This window comes from Fistularia commersonii, chromosome 30, assembly GCF_037954325.1.
Source record: "Fistularia commersonii isolate RoL2024-O1a breed Wild chromosome 30, RoL_Fcom_v1.0, whole genome shotgun sequence".
Lineage (NCBI taxonomy): Eukaryota > Metazoa > Chordata > Actinopteri > Syngnathiformes > Fistulariidae > Fistularia > Fistularia commersonii.
Window position 1 is genome coordinate 7,517,740 of NC_141313.1, and position 24,770 is coordinate 7,542,509.

Consider the following 24,770-nt stretch of genomic DNA (forward strand, 5'->3'; position numbering starts at 1 on the left):
CTTGAACGTTCACTGACCGCCAGCCAAGCGAACTGAAGATGTGCATGTAAATGTGTGGTCCTGGCCGAATCGGCCGCACTTCTACCCGGCATTTTGACAGTTAAGCCCGGTTAAGTGGAACCCCCTGTTTGCTACGTGTACACGGATATCACACATCAGCCAGTCTTAACACCTGGAGCGAAAGTCACACAATTCGAACCTGTCACTTGTCAGTTCTGACAGCGAGGCGGTTCTGCGGTTGACATTATCCGGCCCTCACTTCTTGATGATTTATCGGTAGAGACTGAAGAGTTTGCGGTGTTTATGATATTTTCTTGAAAACAATGGTAATTAGTAGTGGGGGTGGGGGGGGGGGTCCTCTGAAGTGTCCCACATATCGGAAGTGTTCCCCACCTCTCTCTCTCTTTTGCTTTCTGTCGTGCGCGCGCGGCTCCGGGTGGGCCGGACCGTGCCAAGGCTTCCGGAAGAGAGGGGCACGCGCGCGCGCGCACACAACTCGCGCAGCTGAGCAGCGGCTTTCCCCGCGCGCCCCGCGAGACACCGGACAACGCGCTCCTCTTCCACGGCACCGTCGGCTGTCACGACGACTCCTATCCGGTACGTCGGCTCTCTTCCCCTTTTTTTTTTTTCCTTCGTCCGTCCCGTTTTCTGTGATATAAACTAACTAGGAAACACACACATGCGCCCGTTGCCGTGTCCGAACTCCCAACACCTGCTTTTACCTGTAAAACTTGCGAGTGCCGCTGGGACCTCGAGCGTCTTCGCGTCGCGAGGTGGATGTTGGTTTTTTTAGTTTTCTGCTCACCAGGAGGATCAAAAGTAGACTTTGGTGATCAGTAAAAGTCCCAGGGTTAGCAGCTCACTATTTCCAGTCAAGCCTGTTGAGGTCAGTTTTCATGTGATTAAGCGACTCAAATGATCACTTTTAGAGTTGAATCATTGTCAAAAGTACGCTGTGTTTTCAGTCTTTGATACACAACCATATTTAGATCTGAAAGTGCCTTTATTGCAACATTAGTGGAGTTGAAAAGCCCAGCTAGATCTGTCGCAACTGGTTTCCTCTTAGAGACCCGGTGGTTTAGTTTAATAAAGGTCAAAGCTTTCATTCTCATGCACTTGAATTGGTGGCAAAGGCTTACTTGGTGAATTCTCAAGATGTTCACTGGGATCGGTTAGACAAATGCGAAATCAGCTCCGGAGCCAAGAGTTTGGGCGATTGTGATTTATCTGGCAGTGGGCCCGCAGGAAGCCACCTTGAGGAAAGGCCCGACTGCATGTATCCTCCTCACATCCGTCTCTCCGAGGAGCCGGGACAGCTCAGCCCCACTCGGGGTGCATCAGAGCCCCGCGAGCCTGTAAGGAATCAGAATAAATCTTTGTTTTGCCACTGATTTCAGTGCCAAACGGCTCAAGAGTCTACATCAAGGAGTTGTCGTGGAATTTACAGGAAAAATTAAGCTATCCAAGGCCGGACTTCATCACTCCCTGTTGCTTTACGAGGTCAGTTCCTGTCTTTAGCACGGGGGTGGGGGTTAGGCAGGCAGGCAGGCAGGCAGGAAGGAAGGAGGCGAGGTAGTTAATGCTACCATCACACAGTTTTCCCACCAACAGCGGGAGGGTTTAACACTGGTCCTAAAAAGGGCTTGGTCTCTTGGACACTGATAAGGCTGGCCAGTTGAATGTCCACAGCTGCGCACCTGTTCAGGCATGTATCTCCTTTTCGTTCCCATAGAAACAGGCCCGTCATCAACCCAGAAGGTGTGTAACATCAGTGCCACAGTATGTGCTTTTCTGAATACCCCCTTGGTTTGGTTCACTGTATCTGGAGGAAATGACTACATCATGTGGAAACAGGACATCCTGGTGGACGAGGCACCTTACTTTTCCAATCCCCTGCCTCCCCCCACGTCTCCACCTCTGCTTTAGTGTGTGTGTGTGTGTGTGTGTGTGTGTGTGTGTGTGTGTGTGGGTTCAGTGACACCCTGCTTCCCATTGTCCTATCATCCCTGCTCCACACACACTCTACATCCTGTGGGGCTTCCTGCAAATGTGGGTGAGAGAGAGGGAGAAACAGTGAGAGAGAGAGGGAGGGAGAGAGGTGGTCAAGGCAAGAGAAAAAGGTAAGACAGAAGCTTGAGGAAAGCGGGGTGGGGAAAAAGAAGACACGATATGGCGTGAAAGTCCAGTTATGAACAATTAGTTGTGTGTGTGTGTGTGTGTGTGTGTGTGTGTGTGTGTTTGTAAGTGAATTCCTCTCTGGGAGCAGCTTATCTGCAGTCCACTGTGCAGGAAAGGGTGTGTCGCTTAGATTCGGGTGTTTGTGACGGTGATGATGGAGGGTGATGTTATTGTGATTTTTATAAACGCTCACAGAATACAAGCTAATGCTCTGTATGTTGCATTTTACTTGCTTTTTCATTTTTTTTCAGAGAATACAGATGTACTACAACATTCCCCCAAATTCCTCTTCAAGAAACAAAGGGCTGAGCAATGTATATACACTGCACATCCCTCTGTGGTATCCCATTGAGATTTGAATCATTTCAACTGTTTCTAATTCTAACTGTTTCAAATATTTACAATCAAATTCAAACTATCCTAAATCCTTGTCTGGTAACTATCTTGCGATGTCATCTGTTCGTGTTGCAGTTATTCTCTGCTAATGCTAATGAGGTACTTTGCAAATCAAAACACTGTCAAATGTACTTCTACTTTTTGAAAGTTTTTGGAAAAAATCCCTTCATAATTTATTGATTTACAAAATCATTGGACATTTGCCCGGTATAAACTGGTAATTTGTCAATTTAAGAGGTCAGTTATTGAAAATTAGCAACAAATGATTTGTGAACTTCTGAAACAAGAAAGAAAAAAAAGACTAAAAAGGAAATCATAAAACTGCCACAGACAAGACCATGACCCATTACGTGTCAGAAACTTACGCAGTGATCTTTTATTTCATTTCTTTTTAAAAGAAAGTCTCTGTTTTTTATCCACAAATGTTTTGGCAATTACATGGAGTGGACATCCTTTAACTCTGTCTGCTGATTGTTGGCTACAGAATATTTGTGATGTCACAAATTACCCTCACAGACCTGCATCTGAAAATCGTATATTTAATGAGGTCGCATTTGATGAATTAATGTAAAAGGGCCTATAAGTGTCAATTTCATTGCAACTGAGGCTCAAATACTCAAATTGAGCACAAGGAAGGAAACACATCTGACCGGGAGGGAGCTTTGGATGGAATAATTCTCTTTATATCCAACCATGAAGGATGTTTGAGTCTAATTTGTACAGAATTTAACAGATTTCCCATCTATGTATCTAGAGGCTCCACCACAAAAATAATATGCATAACAGCCCGGTTGGTCTCCAGACAGTGTATCTTCATTACTCTGGAGATACGAACCCAAAATATATGTGTGTGTGTGTGTGTGTATATACACACACACACACACACACATATATATATATATATATATATATATATATATATATATATATTAGCAGTATTCTTTATTCAGGAGCAGATATATTGAATGAAAACGGCAAAGTCGGCTGATTATAAAATGCGCTTCACCACCATCATTTAAATATAGAGGTAGATGTTTTTCAAAATAAGGCTCCAAATAAACCTAGAACTATCTCCACAGCTACCCACAACTAAGATATGACCAGGAAACATCTTGTTATTGTTTCTTTTTATTATTATTATTTGCACCACCCCAAAATGTAAAACAAAGTCCTCATTAACAAACCTGGCAGGTACATGAACATCCATCCATGGTAAGTGTTGCTGCAGTGAAAGTGGTTGCAGCTTCACACAGACAAATGATTTCTCCTGGTAGGTTTGCCAGGCTGCTGTGACAGCCAGGAGTCCGTCATAGCGAAGGGAAGTAGAGTTGGAGCTGAATAAATTTTATTTTCTTACTTTTTGGTACTGAGATAGCTTTAGAGAGAATCAGGTGAAGTTTTTATTGTTAGCATTTCATAGCTAGCAATTATCTTTTCTCTATAATGTGGCTGTAGGACACTGGCATGATAAATCTTCATAAATATTATTCATGATCAAGTTGCCATATACGTATGTTAAGGCAGCCGTATTATTATAACATGTATACTATATCACGTAAAATAAAGGTTGTTGCAGTAAGACCAAAAGAACATGTCAACACACATAGAGATAATGTATTATTTTTGTTTCCTATGAAATTGGCGAGTGTTTCGAAATCAGCATTCATTATGTTTAAGATGAATATTTCCTTATTTTAGTTTCAGCTGACATTTAAGGTCTCTCTGGTGTTGAATACATCTTTCTCAGGGTTTCATCAGTGTCATGGTGTTGAATCCGCCGTGGCCATTTATAAGTGCCTTTGCTGATACTGAGATAAGACAGATTGGGGATTTTGTAAAATTATTAATTTTGCTGAGTAATTACTGTTCTATTTTCCTGTATTTATTTACTATTACTTCATAAAAAATAATTTTAGTTGACATATCCTTATCTGATTTCGTAAGGCCTGAACCACAGTATTAGCTCCACAAACCAAAGATGATCAGTCTCAAGTATTATATAATAAGAAGATTAAGAATATTCCCTGTAATACTCAAGGCTACTTAGGGCCAAAAGATATCAGTAATTTCAGTATTAACTACAGGGACTTGTTTCCACGAAACTGAGAGTGTGCGTTTCAGTTTTTCCCAAGAGCAATGCAGAGCCCTCCACTGCACGGTGCCATTTGTTACTTACTTACTTTGAGAATATCCACCTGCTTTACAATGAAGTTTAGGTGTCATGTGTGTGATCATGCAGCCCAGCAGGGTCTAGTGTGTATGTTATCAGATCTTGCATTTGCATCGAAAGTGTACGGGTGTTGTGTGTAGACATGCGTGTGTATGCACACATAACATATATTCTTGTGTGTTTGTGTGCATGCATGCATTTTAATGCAGTGGTCATCTGCCTCTCTGACATCCTCCATGTCCAGAGCAAGCAGCACAGAGGGGTTGTGCAAATTAAAAGGTGTCAGATGTGGGTGAAGGGTTTAAAGGTTATTAAAGTTGGAGGAAGTGTTGGTCGAGGCGCGGGAAGTTAACCACTGTAGCAGACAAATAGCATTGGGTGTTTGTGCCACTACAGCTGCTCCGTGTATGCATTTGGTGTGTGTGTGTGTGTGTGTGTGTGTGTGTGTGTGTGTGTGTGTGTGTGTGTGTGTGTGTGTGTGTGTGTGTGTGTGTGTGTGTGTGTGTGTGTGTGTGTGTGTGTGTGTGTGTGTGTGTGTGTGTGTGTGTGTGTGTGTGTGTGTGTGTGTGCTGTCCAAGGTTTCCAGGAAAAGGGGGAGCCATCAGAGGGGTAGACAGGAAACTCTAACAGTGCTAACTTCCTGTAGCTCTCCTGATGTTCAGTCTGATTACTGAACAACAGTGTGTGTGTGTGTTTGTGTGTGTGTGTTTTACATGCTCTGCTCGGGGTGAGATAATAGCAAATGTTTTTGTGACGTTTGAGAAGAATCTGAGAATTTTTGTCTCAACTGGACCAACCCCCCTATTTTTCATTTTGAAAGTGATTTTTCTTTTCTTGTTGCTCACTGCCATAACCTGTATTGTTCTTCTGTGTGTGACTTCCTCCACATTCCTCAGTAGGTGGGGTGAGTGGAGTTTGGAGTTCATTCCGCTTGAAGGGTTGCTGCTTCCACTGTGACCAGTTTGTTCGGTACATAGGCCATATGAAAAATAAAAAACGGGGATATCACAATATTGAAAAGCCCCTATTATCTGTCATTGTGTGAATTATATCTGTTCAGCTGTGGAGAATCGTGTCGGAATCCCAAAACAAATTAATGACGTAACTCTGCAGCATTTTCACTGCACTTAAATTGTAATTTTCTGCAAACGTCCAAGGGATGCTTTTTAGAATTTCATTCATTTTCTGGCTGATTTTTATGCATCTTTTTTGAGGACGTTTGCTTGCTCCTGGCATTTTCCCATGAATTTCAAGAACACTGAAAATCCTGATCAAAAAATGTGATTGTCATTCTTAAAACAAGGATAAATAAAAGTGGAAAACAAATAGATCAGCACAATTCTGAACACAAAGATTTTATGTTACAATCTTCAGCTTCACCTTAGCTGTTGCAGGGGACATGTCATTCACTGACGGTTTTGCATTGTCCTGCACTGACAGCTGTTTCCAGTTTAATCGACGGCTTGAACCTACAAAAGCAAAATACTATGAATCCACATAAATAGAGATGAAGATGCCCGCGATAATTCAAACTGAACAAGCATTCTAACAAGCTTTTTTTCTTGTGATGAATCCCCACACTGTTTGTGCTGAAAACATACCCTAAAGCGTCCAGATTGGCAGTCATCCATGACTCAGTCAGAGATCGTGGATGTATTATCTCGAATGTGAAAACACAAGTATGGCAAAGTTATCCATAAATGTGTCTCCCTTCACAAACTTTGTTTGCAAAGTGGTGGATAAAGTATATTTAGAGTTTTAAAAAAAAGGAAATGATGCTTTTAACTGCGATGCTTTTTGTGAATTCCATCCATTTTGTCAAGCTCTATAATATCATTAAAGTATTTTATCTCCATTCATGTTTGTTGAGGGCTTAAACCAGAAGTCTGAGGCTGTGCCTCCATGAGCGGCATGAGTGGCCATTCCATGTACCGCCGAAAGCATGTACCGAAAGCAAAGCAAACGCTGCATTGTCTGTTGGAGCCGAGAGCAGATGTCAAATATTTTCTTTTTAAGCTTGCTGATTTATTTAATGACTTTTTAAGAATTCATTATTTTTATTTTTATTTCTGTTTTTTTTCTCACATTTTTTTGATGTGAATCATTTCAAGTATAAACCGTAGAATGAATGAAAGTTTAGTTTTACGGATGAATTCATGGACCACTTCAGAGCACAAACCGTGCTCTGAAGCTGGGGTAGTCACCAAACAAAAAAGAGAAGTCACAACGAGGTTCTTCTGACGTGGGATTCTGCCCCCTCGTGTCTCAACATCACCGTTTGAGGAACTCTCAAACTGTCTAAATGATGTGACAGAACTTGAAATTGACTGTAGGTTCTGCCAGATTAAAAGTCAGAATATTGCTATTGATTGTAAGAAAAAAAGAGAACTCTAACCATGAGCTGACTGTCAAAGTTGTAAACCAATGTTTGCTTTCAATGCTCACTTACCTAAACTTTCTTAAGCTAGCACTCCAATGCATGCATATGTAATCAACCCCCCCATCTTGATTGTTATTTCCATAAAAAATACATTTCGACATTGCTGCAGAGTAATGCTCAGGGTTGTGTTTCCTCTTGATGTAATTGCCTGTGGTGTTGGTGACTTCTAATGAAATAGCGTCTGACTTACAACTGAAACTCTTGATTACACATGTTTGCACAACGATCTTTGTGAAACTCCTCTTTTCATGTTGTTAATGACATCTTTGTGTGAAGACATTTACAGGGTTTTGTTTAAAAAAAAAACCCTGTAAACGCTTGTAAAAAAAACGCCTAACCATGCATATGTGCGCGTGCGCACACACACACACACACACACACACACACACACACACACACACACACACACACACACACACACACACACGCACATACACAGTTGTTGACCGATAGGATGGCCCTTTTTGAAACAGCAAAAGCAAAAAGGGAAGTGGCTAACCTCACATCTCTGTCAGTCCATACCTCAGCTTTCTCTGTCTTTTTCTAACTTCTCTCTCTCTCTCTCTCTCTTTATTCATGCTTTGCTGCTCCTCTCTCACGTTCCCAAATGTGTTTTCTGTCTCTGGCTCTCTGCCACTCATCCTCCCTCGCCCTGCTCTCTCAATCCATTCCTTGTCACTCACCTTCTTCCTCTCTCTCCCCTCTCATTGCCAGTGGCGATGGTGATTGACAGATGATCTGACAGAGGAAGACTTCAGGTGAGAAAAAGTTAACTTTTCCTTCTCGCGCTCTCCACCCCCCTTGTCTCTACTTCCACCTCCCGTTTTTACTCTCCTTCCTCCTCCTCCTACTCCCGCTGGAGGGAAGTGAAGTTATGGTTTGCAAGTTCTCTCTTCAGAGTTCTCTAGTTTGTGATGACCTCCCGGCATTGTTTTGATGCTTCCTTTCACTTTCAATCAGATTGTCTTTCAAATTTCAGCCCTCTTGCAGTCAAAAATTATTGGAGATTTATCGCTTTTAGCTCTCCTAAACATTGAGTGCTGTGACAACCCACCTTTGGCAATAAGGAGTTGTGCAATTATTGATTTTAACTGTTTTATAATCTGTGTCAGACGTAACAGTTCACTGATTCTGGTCATTTGATTTAGACGGGGGAGATTCCTGAAACGAACACCGACACTGTCATATTGATGACGTCAGGGTTACCTTCACAGGGTTTTTTCACAGTAAAGAAATGTGAAAACCTTCAAGTTGAAAACAGTCGATCATTGATTGTTTTTATTTACCATGAAAGGAAATGTAGAATCTGATTGGGTCCAAAATCCGGATTCTTTGAAGTCAGAATGTCATGAATTTAACATTGTTTTTAAAATCTGCCTGCTTGTACCTGCCTACCTGCCTTTCTGGGTTTGGAATCGCCGCGGCAGACCTTTGAATGTGTTGTTCTGTCTTGTTTTTATCCAAAAGCACCCGAATTTTCTCCAAGGAAACACGTTCAGCGACTCTTTCCCTGTGAGCCTTTTTCAAAAAACGTTACTTGCCTGCCAACTGATCTTTCAACACCCGCAGAATATTCAGTTCCAAAATTTCCTGGACACAGAAAATGTCAATTGAAAGCCTCAAGTTTCCAACAAACAGACCATTTTTGTGCATTGCCTTGTTCTTGTTTTAACAACACTTTTGTGAATTTTTAGACTGTCAGAAATGCAATTTTACAAAGTTCAACAAGATTGACTTCACAATTTTTATTTGATTCTGTCATATTTATTTGCATTTTTAATTAAACCTATGTACTCAGATTACATTATTGGCATCAAATAAACCCCCAACTCTCTTTGTTATGGGGGGAGGTGATGATAAGCAGATGATAAGCAGCATAACCCCCCCCAACAATTGCAGGGAAAGTGTTAAATGTGTACAGGTGGTGTACTTTGTGGAACCTACAATATTTAGATGGAAAATTTCATACGGAAATAGTTATCGTGTGATTCTTTTTCTCTGCTTCCCTTGCAGACACTATCTTTGTGCTGGTTATTATGGGGTGTTCTTGTTGCAAGCAGAAGAAGTCCGACAAAGCAGCAGCCGCGTCAGTAGCAGCCATAAATGTTACAGATCTGTCTCCTAGCAACGGAGACGGAGACTTGTCTGCAGCCTTGAGTCAGGGCCGTTATTGTCCTGACCCGACCCAGGCCATCCCAGACTTCAACAAGGGCTTCTCATCCAGCACCATCTACCTCAACACCAGCACACACCAGCGGTCTGCAGGCATTACAAGTATGACACTCTCTCTCTCTCGCTTTCTCCTTCTCTCTCTGTGCGTGTGCGTGAGTGAGTGTGAGACAGAGAGACAACAAATTAATTGTTCTTGTACAAAGTCATTACATGGATGGAGTTACTTCCACTGAAGTATGACCATATTAAAGATGGTCACTGGAACAAATCCTGCTGAGGTAATTGGGCAAACGGACAGATGTCAGTCAAGCACATACTGCTAGCCTCATGGTCATCGGACAGAGAAGCAAAATGAATAAATAAAAGCAAGAAGGACAAAACAAATTTGCTTCAGGTTTTCTGTTACAACTTTAATATAAAAGATTTTGTTTGTCATTGAGGCGGAACTAAGGATTTTTTTTTTTAAATATTTAAAATTGTGTTTTACACCTCTTCTGTCCACACCTGATCCATGTTTGATAACACTGCTTTTAGTTTTTGACAGTTTTTTTCCAATTGCATAATTGTGTTGCGAATTTACATTTATGTCCCTAAAGTTTGTTTTTCAAAGTCATGTTAAATGTCATCAGTTAATTCAAAAATAGTTGCCAATAAATTAATCAAATGGTTTGAAACAGCAAAGAAATCAATTGTTGACCAATTGACTTTTTGGAAAAATTAGCAAAAAATTAACTTCAAATCAGAGATATGAACCCAACTGTCAATCAGTCAGCAATTAGGAGGAGGAGGAGAATATCTTAAAAAGACCAAAAATGTTCAACGATTGAAATTATAATATATTGAAATCCTTAGTCTGTAGCAAGATTTCTCTTATTTATTTTTGAAATTCGGCCAGAGCAAGTAAAGCGAATTGATTTGATTTTATATGTTTATCTTTTCATTTCTGCAGGAAGCAGTCCTCACTTCATTTGGCCTACTTGAATTTCTCAACGCATAAAACATTTAGATCTGCCTAAAAAAAAATCCAGGCTGACGGGTGATGTTCAGTTATGAAAACAAAGAATGTTAAAATTATTAATTATCATTATTAAATTATATATCTGTGTGTGTGTGTGTGTGTGTGTGTGTGTGTGTGTGTCGGTGTGTGTGTGTGTGGAGGTGGGGGAGTCACTCTTTTCATCGCTCTGTATGAATATGACGCTCGAACAGAGGACGATCTCAGCTTCCTGAAAGGAGAGAAATTCCAGATCATCAACAACACGTGAGGATAAACACAAACACAACTCAATCAGTTTTACATTTTTATAGATTCGGAGCACTGCCGATCAAAACTGCGCCATTCCTTCTTGAGTAAAACACTCCAAACTCCAAAAAGGGGCTGTAAGATGTGTGTTGAGGACTAGAGTACATGTTCTCTTGTTCTAACTTCACACAGTGAAAGTGTGTCACTCTGCTACTAGCACCCGCTCTCCCAATCGTCTAAATAAAACTCTGTCACCTTCGACACCAAACTTATTTCCTGGGATCGTCATGGTTACTCATTATGTTTTTTTACAGAACAAATAAAATGTCAACCAGTGAGACTAATTCTTCTAGAGGAGGCTGGCAGACCCTTATGAAATGTTTTGGTTTGATGAATAAATGCTTATTTTGTAGATGCCAGGTCCTGCAGACCACAATCATGCTGCAGCAAGTGGCTCTTTCTCAGATGCCAAATGTGCTTTTCTTTGAAAACTATTAACCCACTTGTTTCCTCCTTGACTTTGTGCTCTAGCTCACATGATGGTAACATCTCAGGATTCCTCCACAGATCTTTAAAACATTTTAAACACATTGGTCTTTAAATCACTGGATTGTGTATGTTTCAGTAAGGAAATCCAACTAGCTCAATGAGATAAGAAAAATGGTTCCAGTTGCCTGGTAACTGATGTTGAATCGAATATTGGAGTCCTGAAGTGAGTTTGGACTTGTGAGGGAAAATTCAGCACACGCTAAAATGTTACAATTCTGTGTTAAAAATAGAAATAGGATGTTTCTATAAAATAATACCTGGGTCTTGAAACCACGAAGGATAATCGGTGTTTGATTTATTCAAAGAGATCGCTATTGACCCCGAGGAGAACTGATTTCTTTTTGCATTAATTTAAAGGACAATGTTGAGAGTTTGAGCCCTGGTCCTTTTAAGCTCATTGAGTTTAAAACCTTCCAAAAAGAATTCAAAATAGTCAGTTTTAGCTGAGTTCAGTTTGGGTTTGCGCCTATCTACTGACAATTTTAGCCCAAGTGACAGCCTATGTAAACATTTTCTCAACATTTATATTATGCATTTTCATATTTCATGTACAGTATATTAACATATATTAATGACTGCACAATTTTTTTGAATAATGCTGGCTTACATGGGTGAGAATGTATATCACAGTGTCTCCATGCTCCGTGTTTTAATTCCTTTTTCATTTAAAATGCTTGATAAAGCTTTTTAAATGGAGTTGAGTTTGATACAATCTTACCTGGCATAAAAATAGATAGTATCAATTAGCATTTTTTTTTTCCAATACATATTCTGGTCCCTTTTCCAGACATTCCAGGGTACATTCCTCTGTATTTTTCTCTGATGCCTTTGAGGAAATGATGTACCGATTTTTCAGGTTAATAAATTCCCGTTTACTCCAGCAATTATTTAAAAATATCTAAAATGATTCCTTGCATTGACTGAAGAGGAAAAAAGAAACCTTGCCTGAACAACAGAATTATTCTTATTATTATTAGTAGTAGCATTAGTATTATTATGTTTATGTTTATGTTTTGTTATGTTTTGTTATGTTTATATAAGTACATTCCTGTCACTGTTAAATGACATTTCCGTCTTTCTTTAAAGTGATATATTGTTCAAGCCTATTTTCAATTTATGCCATGGGACTTTTGCCTTCAGCCACTAATTAATTCCAGTACCAATTCATGTAGTTTTTAAAACTCATATTTTAAAATGCAAGTTTGATGAATTGTGTACACGATACAGACTCATCAACATACTTAATAGTGTCCAGCACATCAGTTGTGCGGTATTCCTTTCTGAAAGCTCAAAAGACCTTAAGTAATAAGAGAATATCTGCAGGTGAACTTCATCATGAGTGTTTTTTATGGTTTGCAGAGAGGGTGACTGGTGGGAGGCTCGCTCTTTAGACACTGGAAACACAGGTTACATCCCTTCTAACTATGTCGCGCCTGTTGACTCCATACAGGCTGAGGAGTAAGTGCAAACCTACACACATGCGCACACACACACACACACACACACACACACACACACAGAGACACACACAAGGTGGCAGAATTTCTCAGTGACACATGTTAAGGGGTCAGTGCACATCTACGGTGTGGTGATGTGGTGACTATTGGTTTGTTCTCATGGTGACAGGTGGTATTTTGGTAAGATGGGAAGGAAGGATGCAGAGAGGCAGCTGCTCGGCCATGGCAACCAAAGGGGAACTTTTCTCATTCGTGAGAGTGAGACCACCAAAGGTTAAGAAAACACACACACACACACACATACACACACACTCCTGTTAATTGTACTTGCTCAGTTCATTGAGGTATCTTCTACAATAATGCTTTCTAATGTCTTCATGTTTCTATGAGTTGAATCACAACAACTGAATCAAATACTCAAATCAACTTTTGAAACTATCTTAGAAAAATTAGGTGGGCAAAATGCACACACTGCCATGGTTTAAAGGTGAATATGTAAGTTTTGTGTAAAATTGGTTTAGTTTGCATGGGTGTTGTGGCAAGATTCCAAAAATGCATTCTAATGCACAGCAAGCAAGTCAGAAACATCGATCATGAACCAAGCATAACCAAGGCCTTCATGGAGAATATTAGGACAAAAATTGACTAATCAAAGGAAGCACAAGAAACAAAATAAGGCAATAATTATTTTATCTAAAAAAAAGGATAATTATGTATGTTTTTTTTTCATATTAAGTCTGTATTAAGGAGCATCTAGCAGGACCTGTTTTTGACCCATTTGGTAGATGGGTCATGTGTAGATGGGTAGAGGGGAAGAAATCTAAATAGATCTCTGATAGAGGCAGGTACTTGGTGATGCGCAGCTCTTGAAAGGATAAGCCATACTTTAAATGCATTGCAATTTTAATGAATTACAGTGTGACTTTTTAGAGGACTTGGGAAAGAGTTAAGCAGCTGAAAGACATCATTGATATTTCTATCTTGACTTGACCCATAATGCGGCCCCAGTTTGCCATGTGTCTTACCTGGGGAAAAAGCGAAAGAGACTAAGCTGTTACCATGGTGATCCATGGTGAGTCAGATCTTGAATTACAGTCAGGAAAGGTCCCCAACACTGTGGACTTTTTTGGGGAAAGAAGGACCTTTATTTAATTTGTTGTTGTGTTTTCTCTAAGTATTTGGTATTCATTGATTTGTAGCTTTTATGCTAAATCACCGTTTTAAATAAAATGTATCGTTGAATACTTTCAGCTCAGCTGTGATAAGAAATGTCTTTAAGTTGTGTTATTTTGTTTTCCTTGGGGAAGCATAAACAAGCTGAACACAACAGGGCAAGGACATAACTTCAGGGCAGTGCACAGCACAATATTTCGGATGAAGAGATGGAACCGCATTGTGATGACAACGACAAAAGGACCGACACAATGAAACCCACCCACTTCCTGTGCCTAAGAACCCAGATATGCTGTCAAAGGCTGCGCTGAGGCCCAGCAGCACCCCGACCAAACATCATCCCCCTTCTCTGTGAAACACAAGGTCATATAAGGCACGCATAAATGCTGTGCCAGTGGATTTTAATCAGAAAGTTTTTGATCAGCAAACACAGTTTTGAAATTTAAAAAGTCGATAATTATTGGGTTGGGAATGATCCCGCTTTGATATTTAGTAGTATTTGAAAAAAACAGCTCGATTTAAACTGAGAAGGGCCAAGATCAGATAGAAGTTCTTATGTGGTGAAATGAATTGTTCATGTCCTGTAGAGTTACAGTATTTTAAGTCCGGTGGGAGAAAAGATAAAAAGAGTGTCATGAGAAAATTGTGATGCACAACTAACAATATCCCGAATTACAAAATACAATTTCGGATTCCAACAGATTTTTGCACTTACAGTTGAGAAGAAGGCGACTCTGGCATCCGTCAGTGCTTTATCAAAGAACCATAAAAGTTCATTTAAATATGAGCAGTGGATATGTATATAATTGTTTCCACAAATATCACACTTTCTGACAGTGTCTCTTTAGAGAGTGAACATGGCCATTTTTCCGAGGAGACAACATTGACAATAAGTCTCATCTCAGTGTAATGGTACTTGTACTGATAAATACAGAGAGGTGGCATTTATTCAAACGCTGTCAATCTCATTGCACATTTTGGTGCTTAAAATGAAAGGAGACAGAAAACTTAAGAGGAAAGAGTCATTTAAGGGAGCAGGACCTGCAAGGTGTGAGTGTAAGGGAAGGAAAAGGATTAAATGACAAATTATTCCTGTTATCAAAACTTCATTTGAAAATATGACTAAATGCTTGAGATAAAAGGAAGAAAGGTATGTGCCAGCTTGATACATAGAGCTAGATTGAAAGAGAAAAAAAAACCAACACACAATTTTATGTTGTAAATATCACACTCCTCAACAACACCATTGGGTCGCTGAACATAAATTCTTTTAAAAATGATATTTAAGGGCCAGGGAGTAGAATGCAATACAAATTACAAAAAAAAAGTATATCCATCTCTGATCATCTGTATTTTCAATAAAAATAAAAACCCCATGTTCAAAAAGCCAAACAAGAAACAACTGGTGGAAACTGATGCAAAGGCCAGAAGGTCCAGGCAATGATTGAAATAAAATCCATACTCCTCTGCCAGGTTTCTGTCAAGAGAAAAAAAGGCTAAATGCTTTGATAATTTTGGAAAAAATGATTTATTCGCTACAGAGCGAGGATGGGATAGAGCCATCTCGATAGGCGTTCTGTGATGAATGCAATGTATTTGTCTGGATCTGTAATCGATTGTATTACAGTGATGGATGTGCATGTTTTGAAAGTGAGTTTCAACAGAGATATGGAAAGATGACAATGAAAAACTTCCTGAATAGCAAAACTGCTGTAGATTTTGTCATAGGGGATGGATTATTGTACCAATAGTAATAGTATAATTCGGGAGGACTTTCCATGGAGACATTAGTATGACGCAAATTTAATTAAAAAATACCCCACTTTTGATAATTTATTCTGCCTAACCGTCAATGAGGAACACGATGGGGCTAGAGGCTTCCAAATAACGCGCATGCTTTTGGAATGGGACCAATGCACCAAGTAGTGATTCCAGCTTCTGCCGCACAGCAAGAAGGTCCCTGGTTCGATTCCGCATTGTCCTCTCTATGTTTGACTGTTTCCTCCCACAGTCCAAAAGCATGCAGGAGGTTGAGTGTAGACACTAATTTATCCAGATGTGTGAATGGGTGTATGTCCTGAAATGACTTGCAAATGAAAGTGATATTTGTATGTCTTCTTATAATATGTAATTGTGAGGGAGAATTATTGTCTCTATATGCGGCCTTGTGATCAACTGGTCCAGGGTGAACCTTGCCTCTCACCCAATAACATCTGGGATGGGCTCCAGCACAACCCGTGACCCTGAGTGCAGAATAAGCGGTCTACATAGTGAATGAATGAATGATAAAATAAAGATAAATGGGTAAAATAAAAAACAACAAACATCACTCAGGGCTCATATGCAGTGGCAAACAAGTGTCTCTCAGCTTTGCTTTTAAGAATCAACAGAGCATGTTTGCCTGGTGTTCAGAGGCAGGATGCTGGTGTACAAAAAGAAAAGGCTCTCTGGACAACATTTTTTTTTTCCAGACCTTGGGGGACACACAAAAGGCTAGAAACCCGGGAGGGCAGTGTACATTCAGGCACATATGACATGTTTATCAGAGAGTACACTCAACCATGAGTCAGACCGATAGATAGATGTACAGTTATCCAGAATAACTTGGGAATTGACAGCAAATACTACGTATTAAATTACGTAAATTACACAAAGATTACTGGGTGGAAAGTAACCTATAACACTGGCATTAACTGCATAATTGTTGATATATTACAATGAACAGGGGCTAGGAAACGTAGAAAATTCAACCAATTGTTACATATACATTTGACTATGTACTGGAACTATTTCTGTTGTTAAAACACACACAAAAAACCCAAGCTCACAAACCCCTCATCTCCCCACAGGTGCGTACTCCCTGTCAATTCGGGACTGGGATGACAACAAGGGGGACCACGTCAAGCACTATAAGATCCGCAAACTGGACAACGGTGGCTACTACATCACTGCCAGGTCTCAGTTTGAAACGGTGCAGCAGCTGGTGGAGCACTACACAGGTAAGGCACATGGTTGAGCTGTTGCTATGCTGCTTCTTCTCCTTCTGTGATGTGTTTCATACTTTGGGCCTCCTGTTTGCCTATTTGTTTCCAGCTCATTCAAAAAGAAAAAAAAAACAATCTTAGCTTTCCACTCATTTCTTTAAACTTTTAATGACTTACGACACATTGAACCAAGTTGGTTCAATAACCCATAGACACACACACACACAGACACACACACCCTGCTATCTATGATTTCTGTTGTTGTAAATATGCCCCTTCAGCTTCTGCTGATACAGGAATCACTTTAGGATGTGGTTGTTTCACCAGGAAAACAAACCTTAAAAGATTTCGTTACACAGAAGTAAATCATATGAAAAATTGGGTTTGAGTCAAAGTATTGCATTAAAAATTGGATTTTTCTTATAGTAAGATTTCTTATAGTTATTTGACTCATGCTTTACTTTCTGGTTCTCGAGACAGTTTCAAAAGTACACGGAAAACCCGTCTGGCTCTTTCTTTATCTGTATTTGCTGCCTTTGTCTCTGTATTTTTCCCTTTTGTGCCCGCCTGCGTCTCCTCTCTCCTTCTTTCTCTCTCTATCAGAGAGAGCAGCAGGTCTGTGCTGCCGTTTGATTGGTAGCTGTAAGCGGGGAATGCCTAAGCTGGCCGACTTATCGGTGAAGACCAAGGATATGTGGGAGATTCCCCGTGAATCCCTCCAGCTGATTAAGAAACTGGGCAACGGCCAGTTTGGAGAAGTCTGGATGGGTAGGACTGATGGGATGTGTTTCAGGGGGAAAGGGGGACAGCTGGGCTAAACCTGGATAAAAAACAAGTACTTCAGTAGAAGCAGCAGGTACAAACTCTGTCATGTTTGTGTCAGTGAACACAATAACAATAACCCCACCCATAAGCATGGCAGAATGATGTAGCAAACTGGCTACTGTGTTGTGAACCAACTTTTTTTGAGTGAATAGATTGACAACGTGACACCTGTTTGTGGGCAGAAAGGGCGAGGCAGGCAAAAGAGCACCTAAATGTTTTACATTTTATTCAATTTTTGCTGTTTCAAGGGAAGCTCTTGGTCATTTTTGGCTCTGCTAATGTACATGTACTTTTGCTGATTTGGAAAAATGTATTGTTCTTGACAATTGTTTGTGTTGTTTCTTGACAATCATCATTTCTCTTTCATTTCAGCTGATTATTGTTATCTGATGCACCAATGAGCAGTCAGACAGTGATCTTTAACAGATTTACATGGCAACTTAATGGTACTTAAGATATGAGAGTTAAGATATACTTGATATTACATGTCCTGCACCTTGCCTGTCTGCGTTATTATAGCTGCAACAAGAACCCACACAGGAAATTCACACGGTTACCAAAGAAGAAGTTGTGATAAAAGAGGCGCCATTTCATTAAAGAGCAATACATAGGTCTATATCCAGGAGTCCAGACTTATACCCCCTCTTCCCTATTGTTGCATGCGCATGTATCATCTCACTCCATCTCTTTGTCACCTCCTGCCCACCTTTCTATCACCTTTCCTCCCCTCATATCACCCTTCTCTCCCACTCATCATCACCTTCTTCGCCCCCACGCTTTCTTTCCTTCTCCCAAACTTCCCCACCAACAGGCACTAACGACGGGCTGTGTCATTATCTGACTGAGGCCTGTCCCACCAGCACCCCCCAAACCTTGGGCCTGGGGCGGGACGCCTGGGAAGTATCCAGGGCAATGTTGTCCCTGCAACAGAAGTTGGGGCAGGGCTGCTTTGGGGAAGTGTGGATGGGTGAGCCGGACACCAATGACCTCTGTCGCCATCTACAGGCGCAGAGGCGGAATTGTCTCGTCCAGCGGTGTGATCCGCAGTGTCTGTCCTGCAAATACCATTAGTGATGCTAAATCCCTGGCTGTGGCTCACTCTGCTTATATATCAGTTTTTACACATAAATATGCTTCCCAGTAAATCGCATATCAGCTGGCAAAAAGTGATGCCGCTTCGCTGCCAAATTTGTTGCACAGTCCCCTTGATTAAATGCCAGTGTGTTGAGTCTCTTCCTCTGGCAGTTGAGCGCTGCTGTCCGTGTAACTCGGGTGCTGCTGGTGTTCATGGAAGACCAGTGAACCTCCCCGCCTTCTTACACAACCCTGTCTAATGTCACGCATGCTCCCCTACATAACTGTCATATGTATGCATCATGAGTTTGATCGTGTGTGTGTGTGCATGTGTGTGTGTGTGTGTGTTTGTTGTGTGCTCATTATAGCTCTCCACCTGTGTCCCCTGTTGTTTCCGTCTACTGGATGTTTTAGATGTGTATGCTTTTTTTTTTTTTGTCCCTGCTGTACCATATCTATGTACATCCTTTCCCTTATTTATATGCCAGAAAAATAGGTGTGTATGCCATTACAGTATGGATGTGTGGAGTGTGTTTGTGTGTGAGTCTGGGTGTGAGTCTGTGTATGCATTAACGTCCCTTGTCTGTATGCCAGGCATGTGGAACGGCACCACCAAGGTAGCAGTGAAGACTCTGAAGCCAGGAACAATGTCCCCCGAGGCCTTCCTTGAGGAGGCTCAGATCATGAAGAGACTCCGCCATGACAAGCTGGTGCAGCTCTATGCTGTCGTTTCTGAGGAGCCCATCTACATCATCACCGAGTTCATGAGCCAAGGTACCAGGCTTCGAGACCTGTCACATGTTGTAAATACCAACAGCCGGAATCACCGCCTTTAGACGGAGACCTTGAAAAGAGACCTTCTTGTAGACTACAAAAAAAATGCAAATAATGCTCACAACTGCACTTTTACCCTATAGCAAAAATAAAATACAATCATTTAAATCTGAACGCTTGCTAGTGTCCAAGTTTGGGGTAAACCCGGTGTCTGACATTGTCACACGATTCCTCACCAAGTTCATGTGAAAATCCTTCATAGACAAACATATACGAATCAAAATGAAGATCTAGACAAACAGGACCGGAAGAAGAAGACAGTTTGACAGCATGAGTGATTGCTCAAGCCTTTTGCATTGCTGTAGGGTAAGATAGAGAACCTCAGGACCTTTCTTTCTTCCTCTCAGCTGGGGGTCTGTAGATTTGTGAAATTACATTGGTGTCATTACATACAATTAAACATTATAGGTTTTGAATCAAAATAAACTCTATCAAAAAGGTCTTCTTTTCGAGTAAAACAAAGATGTGTTCAGAAAATGTTTTAAGGTGTATTTGAATGTTTTGCACTTCCTGTGGGCGGGGCTTATCTTTTCGCATACATCTCGATTGGCCAGACTTCAGCCAGGCTGTCATTCCGGCAAATAAAGACTTGTCAGCTTAAGTCTCGCCCACAAGACTTGGTTCACCAGGAACCAAAATGTATAACACATTTCTACCGCAGTAATCCTATCAGTCATGTCAGACTGAGCACCCTGTTTGTGCTCAGCACATATTGTTCTCATTCACTTTATTCAGGGTTTTTAGTCGTGTAAGGCAGCCATCGGTGAAATATAAAGGCCAGTTTAGATGAGGTCTCCACTCCATGTGTTTTTCAGCCTGATCATCGTCGGCCTGGGGATTTGCAACCAAATCTTTAGGTTTTAACAAATGGATTTTCACCCACATGCTTATTTCGTTTGCAATAAAAATGTGATTGAATGTTTTTTGTCAGTGCACGGTGAAAACTTTTGCTCTGAACTTAACTTTGGATTACATAAGAAATGTGCAATGTTGATTCCATAGCTAGGAGCATCAAAATATTGCGTAAAAGCTCCATTGAAATCAAAATTTAAAGCGGCTACCGAAACTGTCCCTTTTGACAATCAGAAAATCCCATGTGAAACTAAATGGAATCGAACATGCTTGTGTTTAACGTATGCGATGACACATAGTGCAGTGTGGCCCTGCAGTGGAGAGTATGACGGGTCCAAATGATGTCCCCTCTTTTCTGTTTTCCAGGGAGTTTGCTGGACTTTTTGAAAGACGGGGAGGGGCAGAGCCTGAAGCTGCCTCAGCTTGTGGATATGGCTGCACAGGTCCATCGAGCGAACACAGAAGAAAAGAGATGCGTGGCGATGGTATAGAAAAACCCACTCTCCTTTTGCTGCTTTGGGTTTCCAGATCGCGGCTGGAATGGCGTATATCGAGAGGATGAACTATATCCATCGCGACCTGCGAGCGGCAAATATCCTCGTTGGAGACAATCTGGTGTGCAAGATTGCAGACTTTGGACTGGCTCGGCTCATCGAGGACAACGAGTACACAGCCAGACAAGGTAACAGGATGTGAGATTAAGCTGAGAGAGAATGCGTGTGTGTGTGTGTGTGTGTGTGTGTGTGTGTGTGTGTGTGTGTGTGTGTATGAAAAAGCCATCCTTAAACACCGGGATGATTAAGAGTGTCTGCCTCTGCCTCCACGCCTATATTTTTATCCATAACCTACTCTAATTATATGATTATGCATCTTCACTCTGTTGCTATGGTTTCAGGGGCGAAGTTCCCTATCAAGTGGACGGCTCCTGAGGCTGCACTGTATGGACGCTTTACCATCAAGTCCGATGTCTGGAGCTTCGGTATCCTACTAACTGAACTGATTACTAAGGGACGGGTCCCTTATCCAGGTATTAGATGATTCAAATCTACTCCACAGCAAAACTTTGTTTAAATCCCAGTATTACAGGTAAAGCGTTTCCTCATGACCCCACAGTCCGATTGTTTATTCACAATTTCAGTCAGATCCAAATGAATTACACCAACAGCAGCTCAACTGGAGACTGGTCCTAAGTGTTTGCTCGATAGCGCTTTCAAAGTGAACAGAGGGGAGAACATTTTCTTCTCTGACTTCAACGGCAAATTAGCAAATAGATCATGTTCGGCTCTGTGCCAAAACATTTCTGGTTTTACTGTTTACCCTGATTAATTTAAAGTAGTGATTGGAGCTGAAATAAACCCCTGCTTTCATCTGGAGTACAATATCGATACGTTGCTTTCAAGGAGGTCTCGCCTGTTGTTATGCGATAATATTGCAAATTGTGATGAAACCAGTTTGGACTTGGTAGGTCATGGGCGGCCAACGAATGTAGAATTGATAAAAGCGGTAAAGAGACGTCCAGCCTGAACCGTAGCAGATTTTCTAAGAGCAGATGCTGATATTTGGGATGAAAACAAAACACTGCAGCGATACTGATACTGATAAATAAACTGATATTTCAACAACATTTGAAGGAGATCACTTCAACACATGATATAGTTTAACCGTCACCTCTTTCAGCCTAAGGTCAGAAAGAGGGCGTGTTCAAGCTAGACCGACAACCAAAAGATGTAAAGATAAAAAATACACTAATAGTCAGATGGCACGCACGTTGACAGCTGCCCATTCCTCTGGACGTTTAACTTAAAAACAACACGTCATTGTCTATTGTCGCAGTGGTCCAAATCATACATGCGCACTCCTGGGTGTGTAGATACATCGTATTGTTTATTGTTTATACATATAATACGGTCCTTATAAATTTTCATTTCGGACCGCTTCCACCTCCATACAGTAAACAGCTAAAAGACACGTCAAAATCGTCTGACGTATCAGCTAGTTCCACATATGACGTCGACAAAATACATTCGATCAGCTTTATAAACATTGATAGAATAATAGTCACCCTAATAAGAGCTATAAGGCAATGATTAAACACAAAATGGATAAATGAAATCTGAAAACACTCGGTAAAAGGCTGGGTGCTGTTTTATATTCCAGGGAAGCCTTAGCGAGTGTGCTTTGACTCGACTCTCTATGCTTTGTTACACATTTTATTAGAGAAAGCTCAAAGCTGTTAATAAAAGCAGTGAGAAATACGTTTTTTATGGATGAGTCCTTCATTTTGTCTGTTTGGAATTATGTTCATCTTAGGTTTAAACCAGCTTGCAACATAGTTTTCAATTATTTTCTTGGTGAACATAAAGTTGTAATGTGTCAGCAGTGTCATTCCTACACTTTTCTACTTTGTTTGCTTTTCTCCATATTCAACAACTCTTTGTCTGAACCCCTTCACCCTTTCCCTTCCCCCACATCCTCCTCCCTCCCTCCTCCATCCCTTTAGGCATGAACAACCGTGAGGTGCTGGAGCAGGTGGAGAGGGGCTACCGGATGCCCTGTGCCCCGGGCTGCCCCGCCTCACTCCATGAACTGATGCTGCAGTGTTGGAGGCGGGAGGCCGACGAGAGACACACTTTCGAATACCTGCAGTCCTTTCTGGAGGATTACTTCACTGCCACAGAGCCGCAATATCAGCCCGGAGAAAACCTGTGACCGAATACACACACGTACACGCACACACGAACGCACGCGCGCACACACACATTCACCGGAGGGAAATGAAGCACCCATCAGACACACATTGATTGACAGATGGACTTGCATGCAAGCGGGCATACATGCGAAAGCGCGTGTGTGCATGCGCGCGCTCACACACACACACACGCAAACACACACACACACGCATACACACATGTGTTCCATTGATAATGTACTCTGACAGACAGATAACAAATATGCAGAAACGTATCGCTGCCTTAATTGTTTAATGACAGTTTCCTCCAGATCGCTGCAGCCCTTTCGGGACAGATCAGTCAACCATGTAGAAGAGCAGACTTGGACCTCTGCAGGCCTTGCAGTGATGTTGCTTTACTCTGTAACCATGACAACAAGGAACTGGAAGAAGATGTAGATGGTTGTGTTGGGGTGGGGGAGTTGAGTTGGTACATGATGTGTTCAGCTGCCATATATGTTCCGGTCCTTCGATTTGTCCTTCTAAGAGGAGCTTTTAGTGAGTTTACCTGGGATCGATGCACGGATGCAGAGACAGAGCGCAATGCAACAGGTTGTCAGGTGGAAAGGCTAAATAAAACATCACAATGAACCTTGCAGACGCGTGTGTTTGCGGACAGACGTGGTTCTTTGTTAGAATTAAGAGGAGGACTGCTTGCTCTTACCTGAGGTCTATTTTTCTATTTTTTCACAGTACTTAGATTTTTCCAGAGGGTGTTTAAACTCATCCTGACTCTATATCCACCACCTGTCAGGGGGAACTAATTCAACAGTGTCAAACATTCCTTAATGTGGTGTAAAATGCAGGCTTTTTTAAAAAAAATTTTTTTTAGATCCAAGTGCATTAGTGTGTCATAGAGATAGGGAGACCGCTCTTTGTTTGTTGAATGAACTGTCTCTTATGTTTTAATTTAACATATCTGTGCATCACAAAGACTTATATATCTAGTTCGCATGTATGCATGTTTCATCCATTGGGAGGGCCGGCGAAATGTTGCTCAGAAAAGGAACATGTCAGTGCCAGTGGGCTTTGAAAGGATAGTGTTTTCATTGTGACAATAATGTACCCTTTATGCTGAGATTCCCTTGTCATGTTATTTTAATAAAGATCAAATATATTTGGGTAAGATATCATGATTACTGACAAAGTATTCTGTCACGACGAGTGACTATCCTGGTCAAGGGCGTCTATTGGATTCTCCATTTATGGCTCTGGTTGAGCATCCAGGAGCAGCAGCCAAGGAAGGCGCCCAGTGAAAATGACAGGGGCTGAGCTTAGAAATATTTCCCACATTGTCTATAGAAATTTGGTAGAAGATATGCAAATAGACTGAACTATACAACTGCCCGTATATAAATACAATTGGTGACACTGTGTGCCAAATACCTACAATTAAGTGAAAAAGACCTATGAATCAGCAACGCACCGTCAACATTTCAAAAAAAAAAAAAAGACCTGAAATGAATAAAATACCTCCATATCAGAAAAAAAATTCCTGATGAGGATTCAAATGTATATCTTTCATCTCAGTTATAGCGAAAATGTATATTACTAATGTGATGTACATTTTTAATAGCAAAGTCATAATTCATTTTTACCGAATCCCTTACTGAGGTCAGCTGTCTCGGATCTGTTTCATGAAATCATTTTGATAATTTACGGCGGTGCAGCGGTTAGCACTTCCACGTCACAGCA

At 41.1% G+C, this 24,770-nt stretch overlaps 1 protein-coding gene across 4 annotated transcripts; it reads left to right on the forward strand.

Moving 5' to 3' along the window:
• The first annotated feature begins 446 nt into the window (after nucleotides 1-446).
• yrk (Yes-related kinase) lies at nucleotides 447-24,203 on the forward strand. 4 transcript variants are annotated; one of them, XM_086178127.1, is made up of 14 exons: nucleotides 447-597; nucleotides 7,899-7,942; nucleotides 9,198-9,458; nucleotides 10,515-10,617; nucleotides 12,508-12,606; nucleotides 12,775-12,878; nucleotides 16,628-16,777; nucleotides 17,366-17,530; nucleotides 18,399-18,554; nucleotides 19,256-19,435; nucleotides 20,714-20,790; nucleotides 20,876-21,029; nucleotides 21,243-21,374; nucleotides 22,848-24,203. In XM_086178127.1, the coding sequence occupies exons 3-14, from the start codon at nucleotides 9,221-9,223 to the stop codon at nucleotides 23,054-23,056; spliced, it is 1,767 nt and encodes a 588-aa protein (XP_086034253.1). In that variant the 5' UTR covers nucleotides 447-597; nucleotides 7,899-7,942; nucleotides 9,198-9,220; the 3' UTR covers nucleotides 23,057-24,203. The 4 variants fall into 4 exon arrangements, with proteins under 4 accessions (XP_086034253.1, XP_086034252.1, XP_086034250.1 ...); XM_086178126.1 differs by lacking the exon at nucleotides 17,366-17,530 and having other exon boundaries at nucleotides 450-597; XM_086178124.1 differs by lacking the exon at nucleotides 18,399-18,554 and having other exon boundaries at nucleotides 462-597.
• The last annotated feature ends 567 nt before the right edge of the window (nucleotides 24,204-24,770 follow it).